The sequence below is a fragment of the Macrobrachium nipponense genome, chromosome 19 (genome assembly GCF_015104395.2).
Source record: "Macrobrachium nipponense isolate FS-2020 chromosome 19, ASM1510439v2, whole genome shotgun sequence".
Classification (NCBI taxonomy): Eukaryota; Metazoa; Arthropoda; class Malacostraca; order Decapoda; family Palaemonidae; genus Macrobrachium; species Macrobrachium nipponense.
This window is the reverse complement of record NC_061088.1, coordinates 66,146,001-66,162,398: the sequence shown is the minus strand read 5'-3', so window position 1 is coordinate 66,162,398 and position 16,398 is coordinate 66,146,001. Positions and strand designations below refer to the sequence as shown.

Sequence of the window (16,398 nt, the reverse complement as noted above, 5' to 3'; positions counted from 1 at the left end):
TCAGATTTTTAAAGTAACACACTTGACACTTAAAACATTGATAAAAGGATCCTATTATAACATCAGAGATATAAAGTGATTCCATATAACATCAAAGATTAAAAGTTTATACTGTTTGAAATACTACCCAGAGGAAATGCTTAATAGTTAGTTCATATCTACACCTTAAAGACTATAATATTGTTTCATTATATGTCAAGGTGATGGAAAAATGAAGTATAATCACAATTTGTGTCTTAACTTGATACGTGAATATTTTTTTTACAATGGTTTTTTTTAAAGTTATAATTCCCTACATGTATTCATGAGTTACTAAGATACTCTATTATAGTTCCTCATATAGTTTTTGTTCAACCCTTCAACTCAATGTGGTCTACCATTTGAACCTCTTACTTGTACAGGATACAGTTGCTGCAACTATGCAAGTTTCAACTTTCTTCCTAAAGTTTTGTACCTCATTTAATTTTTCTGTTTTGAAATTACCTAGATTAACTATGATGAAAGTAAAAAAAAAAAAGCTTGGAATAAATGTAGATAACGTTTATCATTTTCTTGGGAGATCTAATTTGTATACATATGTATTCACGTTAACAGTGATAAATTGTATTTTAAATATAGTAACTGTAATTGTTTATAGATTTTTTTAATCACATTTTGAAATACAAAGGCTTGGAAACTACTTAGTTTGAAGTAAGATAGCTACATCTGTAAAAGTCATACTAGATACGTACAAGTAATGCTTCTCATCTCTGAAGCATAAATGGACACCATTCCTTCCTATATTAGAAGGGTTAATATCAGAGCACACTAAAAATGAACTCCAAAATCAACCTTCCAGAGTCGTTTCCAGTAATTTGCACGACAGACAGCAGGACATCAATCTGATTTATTTGGTTTTAGTCCTTTCACTTGGACTTTGTAGCAACATTTAATCTAACATTGAAATTAGTCATATTTATAAGCCTCACTTTTGGTACATAGTAATTATGTTGAACCTGTCTCTTTATCACTTGCTCCTGTAATTGGAAACTAAAACTTGTACTAGGTGTTACTGTGACTCGAGATATACAGTACTGTTGTTCAGTAATGAACTCGGCCACAAACATTCGCAGTTGAATTAGGAAGTCCCTTTACAATATGTGGCAAGACTTCTTTAGTTTTAACACAACGAAAAGCATCTGCCTTAAGTTTTGCCTTATCCTAAATCTTATAGAAACCGTTTACATGCAACCAGCTATGTTTTGAGGACTTAAACATAAAACATTAGTTTTGTCATAAATTGTAGAAATAATGCTTCACTAGTAGTTGAAATTTCACTTTATGGATGTTTCACACCAAATGCATTAGACTAAGATACATTAATTAGGGAACACATCTGCATTTGATTTTATTCCAAAATACATGGCCATAAATATTTCATACCTACAAAAAGAACATAAATATTACTTTATCATATGACATTGCTGTAGTAGTTGTAATGCTATCGTGCCTTACCCAAGTTTTTCTTATTTTCTTCTTGAAAGTGAATCGGTAACACTTTTTAAACTTAGATATTAGTCAGTGGTATATTATAACAGTTTTTACAATATTTAATGAACTGTGCTTCTATTTCACACTATCCATAACACACACCTCCTAGACTGATGACAGCCAAGCAGAATCAGAGAGTGATGACAGTAATGTAAGTTCTTCAAAACACTTTTATCACTGAACTGTACAGGACAAAACATACACAATGTGCTTTTTTGGCTATATGTATATATAGATAGATAAATAGATAGATAGATAGATATGAGAAACTGAGCCTCATAATAGAGGTGAATCATCTGTGACACAACATGAACGGCATCTTGTTCTTGGAAATCAACTGGAAGTTCACAAATGACTGGACCAAAGGCGTTAATGGTTCTTGTCCACCCTGCCCTTGATTGTCGTTACATCAGGTGGCAGGAGGCAACTGCTTGCAAAATTGCCCTTATTTAGGCTATACTGCTGGGTGTGTAATGTACTTCATACAGGTTTTAGCAGTATAATAGAATCGTATTTAGAATCAGCAGGGTTGTTGCTGTGTTGGATTTCTTTTTTAGGACATAGAATATCCAAATGATATTTAGGATTACAGGATTACCTTAGATCTGTTTGCATTAGAAACATATAGAATGTTTTCTGCATTAAGGTAACTGTTTAAATGAATATCAGTTACATTAAATGTATGCAGTTTGTGTATGTATACTTATTACACACACTATTAGTTCATTATATTACAACATACTTCATAGCATACAAAAGTATGCAATATGTGAATATACTAAGGGATTGTTTTAGTGTGTATCAAGTTTTAAACCAAAGATAAACATCTTCATTAGGTTTTGCCCTAGCCTAAATCTCACAGAAACAGTTTACATGCAACTGCCTATATTTTGGTGATTTACATTAGTTTTCATCTTAACTAGTTGAAATTTCACATTATGGAAGTTTAGCACTAAATGCAGACTTAAGATACATTAATTAGAGAACACAATCTGCATTTGGTTTAATTCTAAAACACATAGTAGCAGTAAGTTTCACTATGATTAGCCAGGGCTGGAAATGGTTAAGCCATCATACCCAGTCATTAACCCAAATGCACAATACATCATTGACTTTTAGATAACCTTTAGCCAAGTAGAAGCCCTCATCTACATAAACAAGCATGACATTCCTCTTTGTACATAACCTCTTCTTTTTATAGCCATATATATTTCATATATACAAAAAGAACATCAATATTATCATATGACTCATTGTTATAGATAACCCTTAGTGTTACTTCATTATTATTAAAGTAGTTTAACCAGACCACTGAGCTGACTTTCAGCTCTCATAGGGCTGGCCCCAAGGATTAGATTTAAATAAAAAATCAGGTTAGGCAGAGACAAAGCTCTGGAGCCGAATTGTTCATTCGGTGTGATGACTAATTAGTGAAAATGAGCTAAAAACTGCATAAAGGCACACACTCACACTGTAACACATGCACAAAATAAATACATTTGCTCAGTATCTATATATGCATAAACAAATAAAAGTGGAATAAGTCTAGTAACATTTAAATTTTATTTTTAAAATTCATTAAATAGTCTAATTATTTTCGTATTTTCATAATTTACTTAGATTTATATTTTATCAGCTAAATTACACTTCTTCATGAACATAAAAAAAATAGGCATGACTGAAAATGCAGAGGATTCTAACAAGATTTCTTCAATAGATCAAATTCCAAAAGTCGACAGTTGTTGCTGGTCATACTTTGGGCATTCCCATAACACATGACTGACAGTTATAACCACCTTGCACTCTGAGCACTCAGGAGCTGAGCCAAGTGGGCTGCTCATTAAGTGTCCATGTGTTAGACGGGTATGGCCTATATGGAGATGTGTCAGAATTACTTGTGCATGCCTCTCTCCGATATGATGAACCCCACTTTCCTAATTCTTCATTCCATATATGTTGCCATTTCCTTATAATACCCATCATTATGTATGCTACATAATCACTCATAGGGAGATTACACTTGATCTTGTCATTTGATTTGCTTCTTTGGCTGCTTTGTCAGCTCATTTCCTTTGATATAACATATTTCTACATTTTTCCCATTTTTATCTAATTAGTGGTACTAAATATATTATCATGCCATACCTAAGTTTTTTTATATCTTCTCCTTTAAAGTGAATCAGTAACACTTTGTAAACTTAGATATTAGTCAGTGTTATAACAGTTTTTAGAATATTCAATAAACTGTACTTCTATTTCACACTATCCATAACACACACCTCCTAGACTGATGACAGCTACGCAGAATCAGAGAGTGATGACAGTGAAGTAAGTTCTTCAAAACACTTTTATCACTGAAAACTGTACAGGACAAAACATACACGTAGTGCTTTTTCTGGATATATATATATATATATATATATATATATATATATATATATTATATATATATATATATAATATTTATAATACTGTACAGGACAAAAAAATTACACGTAGTGCTTTTCTGGATATATAGAATTTATATATATATATATATATATATATATATATGATATATATAATATATATTATATAATAATATATATATATATATATATATATAGCTTGATGATAAATAATAGTGCCAAGACTAGGAAGAACGTTCTTTAATATTACGAGCTTTCGAGGTTTAAAACCTCATCTTCAGGCTGAAAAAATGACAAGGATGAGAAATCACTAAAAAATTACATTAAAATGAATTATCTGATTAAAAGCTTCAGTAAAAACATAAAATAAAACGAACATCACATACAAACAAAAATAAAAATAATATGAAAGGTAAAGAAACTACCACACTCAAAATAAAATGGCTAACGACCCACTTTGTGTACCTACTATGAAATTATATGATAGCTAGTTGAATACCGGACGAGTTGTTGTTCAATTACGGTTTCATTTTCTTAATAAACAGCGACTCTGAAATTAAAAGGTCCAGTCTATTTGAGCAAAAAGACAGTACTCTAAAATCTAGGTGAGTGAAAGGATGGTCCTGTGCTAAACTGTGCTCCCTTTTTCTGCCATAAGGGAACACAGTTTAGCACAGGACCATCCTTTCACTCACCTAGATTTTAGAGTACTGTCTTTTTGCTCAAACAGACTGGACCTTTTAATTTCAGAGTCGCTGTTTATTAAGAAAATGAAACCGGAATTGAACAACAACTCGTCCGGTATTCAACTAGCTATCATATAATTTCATAGTAGGTACACAAAGTGGGTCGTTAGCCATTTTAATTTTGAGTGTGGTAGTTTCTTTACCTTTCATATTATTTTTATTTTTGTTTGTATGTGATGTTCGTTTTATTTTATGTTTTTACTGAAGCTTTTAATCAGACAATTCATTTTAATGTAATTTTTTAGTGATTTCTCATCCTTGTCATTTTTTCAGCCTGAAGATGAGGTTTTAAACCTCGAAAGCTCGTAATATTAAAGAATGTTCTTCCTAGTCTTGGCACTATTATTTATCATCAATCTAAGATTTCCAAGTAGCCGCCCAATTACTGAGACTATATATATATATAGATATATATATATATATATATATATATATATATATATATATGTGTGTGTGTGTGTGTGTGTGTATAATGTATATGTATATATATATATATATATATATATATATATATATATATGTATATATATATAATATATATATATATATATATATATACATACACTATACTATATATATATATATAAACATTATACACACATATATACATACATATATATATATATATATAAACATTATACACACATATATACATACATAATTTATATATACTATACATATATATATATATATATATATACATATATATATATATATATATATATATATATATATATATATATATATATGAAATTGTGCCTCATACAAGAAGTGAACCATCTGTGACCCAACATGAATGGCATCTTGCAAGATCTTGGAAGTCAACTGGAAGTTACAAATGACTGCTCCAGAGGCGTTAATGGTTCTTGTCCACCCTGCCCTTGATTGTTGTTACATCAGGTGGCAGGAAGCAACTTTTTGCAAAATTCCCCTGGGTGTGCAGTACTTCGTACATTGTTTAGCAGTATGATCAATAGAATTGTATTTAGAATCAGTGGTGCTGTAACTGTGTTGGATATCTTATTTAGGACACAAAATATCCAAATGATATTTAGGATTACCTTAGATCTGTTTGCATTAGAAACATGTGGAATGTTTTCTCTATTAAGTTAACTGCTTAAGCGAATAGCAGTTACGTTAAATTTATGCAGTTTGTGTATGTATGTATACACATTTACTATGATTCGGTATATTACAAAACTTCATAGCATACGAAAGTATGCGATAGGAGAATATACTAAGAGGCTATCAGTAGTGTGTATTTCATTACTCCTATGAAAGTACAACAGTTTTACTTAATGTCATGTGGCCGAAGTAGTTTCATGATTATAAATTACATATGTTGCGAAAATGTCACAATACACTAATGGAAAAGAATCTGATATGTAAATGCTGTTCTTTTTTTCTAGTTTTTTACTAAAACATGACAATTTCTTCCATGTGTCTTCAATTTAACAAGTGAATGTGAATTGCTGAGTCTTTACAAATATGGCTGAAACTTAATTTTCCAGGACTCTGACGGCGAAGAGGAGGAACCAGTAAGTTGTGGAAATCTCTCTTGTGAATGAATCTATAGTGGTATAAGATTGACAGCTCGTATATATATGCTCCCTGTGGCAGAGTTTATACGAAAAGGTCCTGCCTAAATTCATGGCTAGAAACTGCTTAACTCTCTATGGTATGACAATATTAACATCACTGTGGAGACTGGATGCGATATATCAGCATTATTTCATCTTCCGAGTTTTTGCTCTGCAAGGGCATTCTTTAGAACCGTTGGCTTTATACGTAGCTGTACACTTAAGTTAGTGGCACTGTGATACTGGTAAAATGCTTATGGTAATTTATTGTAATTTTATAAATGGGTAAGAAGGTTGTAGGTCCTTCGACCATATTGGGCAGAACCTTTTCATAAGACAGACACGTGCTCCCCACTATTACCGGATACCATTTAAGCATGTGTTCCTGCATATATGAATGGTTAACCCTGACAGTGCACACACCAAACTTTAGGTGTTTGCGTCACGTAGGTGTTACCTGTTTTAGTCCCTAGAGATTCACATGTACCTCCCTCGATCCAGTTTTACAGGTTTGGTGCATGTGTCGTATGGTTCCTGTAGAATTTGAATGATATAGAATTTGAATGATACGTATTGTTAGATGAAGTACGACAGTGTCATGCAACCTGAATACACGGCATGGCATTAAATTAGAAGAGAGAAAATGTAGCTTAGAACTAGTTTAACAAACCCCTGTAGCTTTTTTAAGAAAACGTTGAGTTTGAGAGGTAAAATGCACCCTGTAGTCAGAGCTGTGAAAAAAAGCTACACCATGCTTGAAAGCCCCTAGAATCTACCATTTACATTTTTGTCTTTGCTTTTCAAAGATTAGTAAAAAAAAAATCAGTGGTGAATTTCAGGTACTTGGTCATATTTGCAGTTTCTTCAAAACTTGAAATCTATATCATTTACCTCTTCATATTCGGGCTTTTAAGAATATGGTAATAATATTGAGAACTGCTCTTCACGTCATTGTACAGGATCACATACTCAAGACACTACACACACACACTACGCTATTTCTTGTTCAGTACATAATGCAACTTACTTGAAAGTTCAATTAGCTGTGATACTTACAACCTAACCAAGCTGCAAATGCAACACATCTACCCAAGCAAGAATATTATTCGCCATAATCGTGTCTAAATTTATCTCACTTTGTATAATATTTGCTTTTTTTCCGGAACAAAGGGCTTTGGTTTTGATGATAACACTGAACCAAGATGTAATGGAATTTGAAGAGAGATGGTATGTGTCTGCATATAAATAGATTATTTTTCATAGCGAAAGAAAGAAAATTATTCGCAAAATTAAGAAGTGTTTCCTAGATAATAGTAGTTACCAAGGGAATAGTAATGTCAAGTCTAACAGTCAGTGTCGCGTCTTATCCTTAAATGGTTGGCTCCTTTCTGTTGTCTTCATTACCAACTTGTTATCGAAGCTGTGTTAAATTTGTCACCTCTTCGTAATGTTTATTTTTTCAAGAGCAAAGTTTCATCTTTATCATCCCAGAATTCAAAGAGCCACGGTCTAAGTTTTTACTTTATTCTGGAATCCCAAACAAAGTCTTTGGAATGTCTCATTTTATACATTTTGTATTTGCTCACAAGATGTTTGTCTGGTTAACCCTCCCTTGTAGTTTTTTCCAGTATAATATATTCAGGTCCAACAAAGTAAATCGTTAACTACCAAAAGTTAGTCCTTTATACTTTTCCCTGATACTTTTTACATACCGGCATGTAGTAACCAAGTTCAATATCAAACAACTCTCTTAATTATAGCCATTAATTTCAACAATTTCACTGCTTTTGATAACTACAGAAATTAATAAAACATGGAATCTGCATCCAGCAATGGACCCGGACTCTTCCGAAGCCACACAAATTACTCTTCCCTTCCATCAGAAAGCACAGGTGTAATAAAAAAAAAAAATCATATTTTTAAAGCTTCTGCTGACTTTTGTAGCTGTAGTCAGTGCAATAATCTGTAGGCAGCCAGAGTTAAGCGGTAAACAAACCCTCTATGACTAATCATTTTCAAGGCATTAGTTTATAAAATGTAGTTACGGATGACACCACGCCTACATCAACATTTGGAATATCTCGATAGCAACCCCAAAGGATGTGTTTTGTTTGACTGAGATTAATGGTGTCTTTGTTCCAACAGATTGCAGACGCCGGTGCGGATGCCCCTCTTGGAAAGAACCCGGATGGACGCTACCGCCAGACGGGTGTCGTTAACATCGTTCTGTACGTCGGCTTTGGTCTTGTCACTTTAGGTAATTATTGTCTCTCTGATTTGGCTGCAGAAATAAATAACCACAGTCTCATTGTTGGAAAGTTTTTCGATTTTTGCACAAGTTTTCCATATTTCCACTTATTTATTATTTTTAGTAGAGGAAAAATATATTTTTTTCTTTTCCTAACATTATTAATGATGATTCTGTACTCATAACTAATAACGAATATAATTTAATTATTTCTTATGTTGATTTTTACATACAGAAATACATGGGGATAATGTGTCATAAAAAAATGTGGCTTCATATAGTCAGTATTCATGTATGAATGCCTATATGTAAGAGTGACTTTGACTAAAATCATGCCAGTGTACAGAAATATTTTTTGTTACCACCATGAGAAAAGAAGGCATCTATGGATATTTTCTTATTACTAGCCAATTGTGATCTTAAAAGAATACATATACACTTCTCATTTCATCCTCGTCTAGAGAGAATTTCGTAATTAATAAAACCAGGATTGGTTTGTGATTATTTTGTTCAATGCTCTTTCCCTGCAAGAGTGAAATCCTTTGAAGGTTGAATTTCTGGGACGTATGACCATCAAGGAATTGGGAGTAGCATTTAAAGTTATTCAAACAGTCTGAAATTACCCAAACTGGAAAAGTGAAGAAAAATTATTTTAAAAGCATTTTATTTCCTTCAATGGTCTCTAAACCCTAAGGGAAAAACTTTTGCTCATTAAATTCGTAAATTATACCGAAGGTTTGAGTTTCCATTAAAACGGGGGGAGGGGTGGATGATAACAAATAGTTACTGTAAACAAATGGTCTTTAATGATGGTGCATACTGTGATGATTTTCTTTACAGGATTGATCATCACCTTCGTTGGAATAGGGGAACATGGCTTCAAATCTCCCGAACTGCAACTCATAGGACCCAGCCTTATCGGTTGTGGAGTCTTGTTTTGTTTATTGAGATTGTTCTTCTGTTCAGTACCTGCGTGCTGCAATTTGTGTCGGTAAGCAGTCTCGCTGTAAATTCTTGTATTCGCTACTTGTTTGAAAAATGTTGTTAAAGGTATCATTTCCTCTGCTGTCTCAACCAGCACTTTTGCTCCTAGTTTATAGTTAGAGAGTTTATAGTCAGAGCTAATATGCGGTAATTAGAGATAATACTGTATAAGCAAAATAGTAATGTAATACACATCTGGAGAGGAGTTGTGGAAGTAATCAACTAAAGTCTGAAGAAAATGAGCCCTGTTCATATAGAACAAGCCCACATGGACCATTAACTAAAAATTCAAGCTTCTAAAGAATATGGCTTTCATTTGAAAGAAATAACAGAAGGTAATGGGAAATACAGTAATAGGAGATCAGTTATTAGAAAAACAGATAAAATAACAAAATAATAAATAAATAATATTCAGATATTAAAATAGAAGTTGAATTGTATCAGGGTAGTTAATGCATTGCATGATCACTTGAACTAATTAAGTTCCAATCTCACATCGTTTGGGAGGCTGTTCCACAGTATAGTGGTGTGAGTAATGAAGGACCTCTGGAACTGAGAAGTTCGACGAGGCACATTTACAGCATGTTGGTGCTGTTGTTCAGCAAATCTGGTTGCTCTGGAGTTCAGCCTCATACCTGGGATCAATTGTGAATGTGAAAGATCTCTGTTAAAATACAACTTATGAAAAAGTGACAAAGAGACATCTGCCGATGGTCCAAGTCATAACTGCTAATATTAGGAAACAGAAACCTATCAACACAAACCATTCAATCTAAAATTGATAAATCTATGGCAGAAGTAGACTCCACACTGCAGAACAGTATTCTAGTAAAGGAAGCAAAAATGTTCTAAAACAGGTTGTACTGATTTTATCATTATAAATATATGAGGCGTTAGGAATAACACCTAACTTTCATGGGGCATTTGCTGAGACTTTCACTAGATGTTCCTCAAAAGTAAGATGTGAGTCAAGAGTTACACCATGGCAAGATCATCAAGACTTTGAGTTTCATCCCATTTCCCCAAAGTTCCAATGGATGGTGAATGGCCCACAGGGAAAGCCTAAGTTTCTTCCGGGAAATCATAAATTGCCAACCCAACAGACGATCTATGAACATCCATCAAGAGTCCCTTGGAATCTCTCTACCACTTAAGCATACCCCTGGTCCAGTTCGCAGACTGAATCCAGAGCATAAGCTTCCTTGGTTGAGAAGGGATGGGGCAATGAATGCTCCCTGTTAGAACATCGGTTCTGTCCTGTCCCAGAAAAACTCTGAAGAGATAGAGGGGACTACATAGTGAGAGATACCTAGCATCCTTGCCATACCTTACAGAGACTAAAGCCCCGACAGGCAAGTATGGCCACTCAACAGAAGACTGGATGGGGAATTCCCACTTGCCTTTCCTAGGTGAGGAGACGGGTAGGCCAACATCACCAATCCAGGACCGTTGCACCATTCCCTTACGAAGGCATACTGGAGCAGGCAAGGGTTGCGCAAGAACCTCTTGCTTGGTACGCTCCAGGTCTGTAGACCAGGAACCCTTACCAGACCAGGGAGAATTCCTAGGACTGGTACTGCTGACCAGGGTCCCCAGGCAGTGGCTGCTCCCATGCCTGATAGACAAAAGAGAGTTGCAGTACTGGTAGTGATGCTAGCGAGAGATCCTGTAGCCTACTCCATGGAAGGTTGGCCATCAGAAGTCCTATGGGACTTATAGTTGGGAGAGGCCTCCTCCTCCTTCCTCCTCTTGGTAAAAGAAGGGGTGGAGATGACAGCACAACCAAGATGAAGAAGACAACAAATAGTACTTGAATTACACTATTCCCAGGTGAGCGGCTTGTACTCGTGAACACTGAAGGGGGGCTAACTAACACAGGGAGCGATCATGCACTCTCTGGATGTCTTCAAGATGTGCCCCAGTCTTCTTTGAAGCCTTGACCACTTACACAGGAAGAAGATTGTATGTGATAGCTTCTGTGGGTGCACAGACTTGCAAATAAGCTGCAAAGTTATGGGATTAAGACCATGTACTCTGTAGAGTACTGGCTGGGGTCAGGCAGCACTTTCATGTTGTGCACTCACTCTCTCCTTATTTGTGTTAAAGAGATTCATCAGTGATAGAGGAGCTTACACCAGCCCGTGGGGGTGACCACAATAGTACAGGCGGCCCTTGGTTAGCGCCAGGGGTTCTGTTCCTGGCCACCAACGCTGAGCGATTTTCGACGCTGAGCGATTTTAAAGTCTATGGCCGCCGCACACCTTCTCTCGGACTACTAGACCAGTTAACAGCGCCCTAGACCAGTCAAACGGCGCCATAATCAAACTATAGAGCAATAAGTAACATTATATTTATGCAGTATAGTATTATAGAATTTACTTTACAGTACATTATAGTATTATAAATACTATGAAGTGAAAAAAGCCTACCTTTAATCCTTTGGGTGTCTAGAGTATGTAAAGATATAATCATTATGGTTTTATACAGTGTTCAGGTAGCTATAGTATTCAAGTTACAATAATTCGTCTTACGATAATCCGATTTTACGAGAGACCAAATTAAATTAGCCTAACTTTATCCCATCTCCTAGTTAAATAAGTTCAGAAACAGCAAAAGAGAATGATGATAGTATGGTTAACGTTATACTCGTTGCGTAAATGTGTACAGCCATGAACAACCAAACTAGAGACAATTGGATAACAACAATATCCGTTTGACTTGTATTTCAACCATTGTACTATAGTAAACAATTACCGTTGTTGTTATAATGACGTCATGTATAATAGGACTGAGATATCTTAATGTAATAACTTTATACGCTTTAGATCACAGATCAATAGTGAAATATACTGTACCTGAAGCTGAGAAAACTGCTCAAGCTACTAATGACCATTATCGTGCATCGGCAAGAAGGATAAAACTCCAGTAAACATATGCCATCAAACACAACCATAGATAAAATTGAGATAACATCATTTTAATCAAAATTACTGTGCTTAAAAGAACACATTTTACTATTGGTTTCACACCAATAAAAGATAAATAACGTAAAGTTCGTATTACGATGATGTAAAGGAAAATTGCGAACTGAATCACGTAATTGTTTTACTCAATAAACATGCTGCCAAAGTCATTTGTTAACAAAAAATAAAAAACAATTTAGTTCACGTTCACAAAGAGACATATTCAAGTTATATTTCCACCTAAAAACACGTACAAGGAAAAATGACTCTCTCATATAAGTCAAGAAAATTCAGTAAGAATTGCGTTAAATATGGCGAAACATACTCGTTTTCGCCATCAGCCGATTTCCAAACAAAAACATTGACCGCTATGTTAGTAGTATTTTATAAGACAATAATATGAGAATACATACAATAATATTGGATATAGTGAAGTAATGTATAACTTTTTTAAGATTTATGGAAAAGATGCGTATGTATTTACTTTTTCTTCTTTGCGTATCTTAATTTTCGTTACTATGCCATCTACGTAGCAGCGGCATCTCGAGCTCGTACAGTCGTACCTCAATTTTTTGCTTGTGTAACAAAGCAAAAAATGACCGAGTTGCAGTTATATTTTGTACTTCTATCCTATGGAAAAAAACACACAAATTGCAGTGTTCCAAAATCAAATGTATACGCGAGTTTTGTCTTTTAAAATAAATTTATGCAACAGTTGTAAATATCATGTTATAAAAACATGACTCAATGATATAAATTACAATTTTATTATTCAGGCGCGACTGAACAACATATTCTCTTCATCATGTGAAGGGCTGTTACAAAGACTTCAAATGGACATGCGTACTGCCACTGTAATACATTTTTCTTACACATTTTAAACATAAAAGCATGTAAACTTATAACAAAAAGCTGAAGTTTCGTTAACAAAATTAATTATAATTAGCTCCCACATTAATAAAATAGTACCATGTAAAGTCTTTGTAAATGCATTTTTCGGAACAGCGGCGGACAAGAACGAACATGAAAAAACATCCGCTGATGATGCGGAGGGCAGTTACAAAAGCTGCCTTAATTTGTATCATATTTATGTACAAAAATAAAAATACCCTATACGTAATATAATTCCATACACATTTTAAACATAAAAGCATGAACATTTATAAAATCAACACATCAATCGCTAAATTTGCACTTTTTCAACTATATTTTTGGATATAGTTTACCCTAATACCTCAAAAATATACAGTTTACCCTAATACCTATGTAAATAATACTCAATAAAAATTTTTAATATCATTTGCATAACCTTTATGGTCTGAACAGTATTTCTACAAATGTATGTGCTCGTTAGACATAATGGTGTTTGCGGCGCTGTTAACCAAAAATTGTGTCGTAAAAATACCTTAAAATACCGTATTTTTTAAATATTTTTGACGACAGCTGTGAAACCTATTCGACGCTAAGTGATTGCATCGCTAACCGCCTGTACTCGTAAAGGTAACTCAGGTTTTAAGAAACCCAAGCACTTGGGGTGACGCGGCTGTATAATTTAATTACAGGTCTGTATGAGCTGGCTATGGGCTGTTCTTAGAGAAGCCACTCTTGGGACTTTGTCTCACCCCAAATGTAACTTGGTCACTTGGCCCAACTTCCACTTGCTTCTTGGTCCCTCATGAATGAGGACTACTTCCCCTATTCATTGTAAGTCTTACATATTGCTAGAACACTCCTGTCCCCTGCAATCAATACACATAGTGTGCGAGTCGTACCTCTCTTTAGTCAAAAGAGTGTTACAGCCTTCACTGTAAAACCTTGCGCTAGCAGTACTAGTGTCAGACATATTGAATCAAGAAACGTGAGCCAAAATTGGGTAAAAAATTGTAAATTGTCAAATTATTGTCTAACTAATCAGGTAACTTATCCAAAAACAAAATACAAAGCCTTAGGCTACCAGTACTTCGCCCAAACCAAACCATATATATATATATAGATATAGATAGATATATATATATATAGATAATAATAATATATATATATATATAATTAAATATATCTATATCTATATATATATATATATATAAGATATAATTATTTGGTGAGTTACATATATATAAAAATGATCTGATATTTAGCACCTTTTATAATCATTTACAGATTCGAAATGTATTTCCTGATGAATGGTGAAATGCTATAATAATTCCTATCCACACACCTGGAAAGGATCCCAGTAATGTAAATAATAACAGACCAATTTCTTTAACAAGCTGCTTATTCAAATTACCAGATAAAATAGTAAATGCTCGACTAACGCAGCACATTCGAGAAAATAAAATTTTGACTCCCACTCAATTCGGGTCACAATGTAACAGATCTAAATTAGATTTTCTATCTAACTTAGAAGACCACATACCTAGAGGATTTAAGTGAAAACAAATGACTCTAGCTGTCTTTTTTTTTAACACTGAAAAGGCATACAATACTACATAGAGGTATGTAATATTAAAAATTTAAAGTAATTAATAATATATTGATGTACAAATTTGCCCTATTCTAAAAGCGGCTTATCCAATATTTTGTTAAAAGCATCCAGACATTGTAATTATGCATTTGTGGTTTGGGCTTTAATATTCCTGTATTCTTATGCGTCTTTAATTTTTCTACAGCAGAAATAAACAACTAGATGAAAAGGCACTCCTATCCCCGTCTCGTGAAACCTTAGCAGATGACTCAGCCGAGGACCAAACTATCCCACAACCTCTGGTACCTGAAGAGGACAAAGAACCAGAAGAAAATGAAGAAAATGCGGCAGCCAAGTCAGCACAAACAATAAGGTCAACCATCCCGAACTACATTGATGATGGTGATGATGACCACAGCCTTGGTCTTCATGTTGAGTACATCGATGAAGGCAGCAAACAAAGCATGGGAGGATCTAGACCGGCCTCTTCTCAAAGCAAAATGTCATTGGTAAGTATTCAATATAGCCCTGTTATAGTATTGATCAAATACTAGTATTTGATCAATACGCTGCCTGGCTTGACCTTTGTTTATATTACTGATAATAGTGTGGAGAGTATCTTTTACCAAATTTGTAGAGAAGACATTAACTACAGCGGAATAATAATTGTTGTTGTAAGCATAAGGTACAAAAGGTCAGTAATATATGATTACAAATTTACTTGCGGATCTCTCCTAAGGCATACCTACTAACACGAATAGTTTTGGCAAAGAGATCGTCTTTGTAAACAAACACTTAAATGAAAGCCAGTTGTCCATTGCTTTGCCAAACATTTTTCTTTCCAAAATATTGCATAAAATATATCTCTAATGAGTTCCAGTCACACAGCAACAAAATCAACCACCTAATGTAACCACATTCAAGACTAAAACATAAGCTAATACTGATTGGTTGATAATTTATGATGTGGCCAATGGTAAGGAAGTAATGTTGTGACATTTTAAGGCCACCAAAATTGTCTAATGGGGATGTGAGAGCGGCCAGTTTGAACAGAACTTTCCCCCTCATTTTGGAACCACCTTGACATGGTTAGGGGGCTCTCGAACGTCAGTAATTTCTTCCTAGGTTCGAACCCAAGAGTCCCATATAACACTATATATTTTTGGGTTAATGTTATGAACTTTTCCATTTTTGTCAAAATTTTTGAATCCAACAAATAAGAAAACTTATCATGGCTTAACGTGGAGTTAATCTGAAGCTAAATAGTGAGAACTGTGGTAGATCCATCATCTACCCAACAATGTCCTGACCTGTTTTTCAGAACTATTCTGTGGAGCTGGACCAGAGATTCCAGGGATGGTTCTAGGAATAGAACTCTCGGCATTCTGTCAGGTTTGCCCATAATGTGATTAGGATGGGGATAATCGTATTGTTGTAATACTCTTAGTCCTAGCAAGCGGGTTCTGCTTACACTTGGG

General features: G+C 34.4%; 1 protein-coding gene across 10 annotated transcripts in view; it reads left to right on the top strand.

Annotated features, from left to right (window-relative positions):
- LOC135217893 (uncharacterized) overlaps positions 1–15,429 on the top strand; it is a gene marked incomplete at its 3' end in the record, with an annotated part of 656,594 nt that extends 641,165 nt beyond the window's left edge. For 5 of the 10 annotated variants that reach the window (XM_064253984.1, XM_064253955.1, XM_064253973.1 and 2 more), the window contains 5 exon segments: positions 1,640–1,681; positions 6,196–6,222; positions 8,410–8,521; positions 9,353–9,503; positions 15,126–15,429. In XM_064253984.1, the coding sequence (XP_064110054.1) occupies positions 1,640–1,681; positions 6,196–6,222; positions 8,410–8,521; positions 9,353–9,503; positions 15,126–15,429 (636 nt within the window). 10 annotated transcript variants of the gene reach the window in all.
- Between the last annotated feature and the right edge of the window lie 969 nt (positions 15,430–16,398).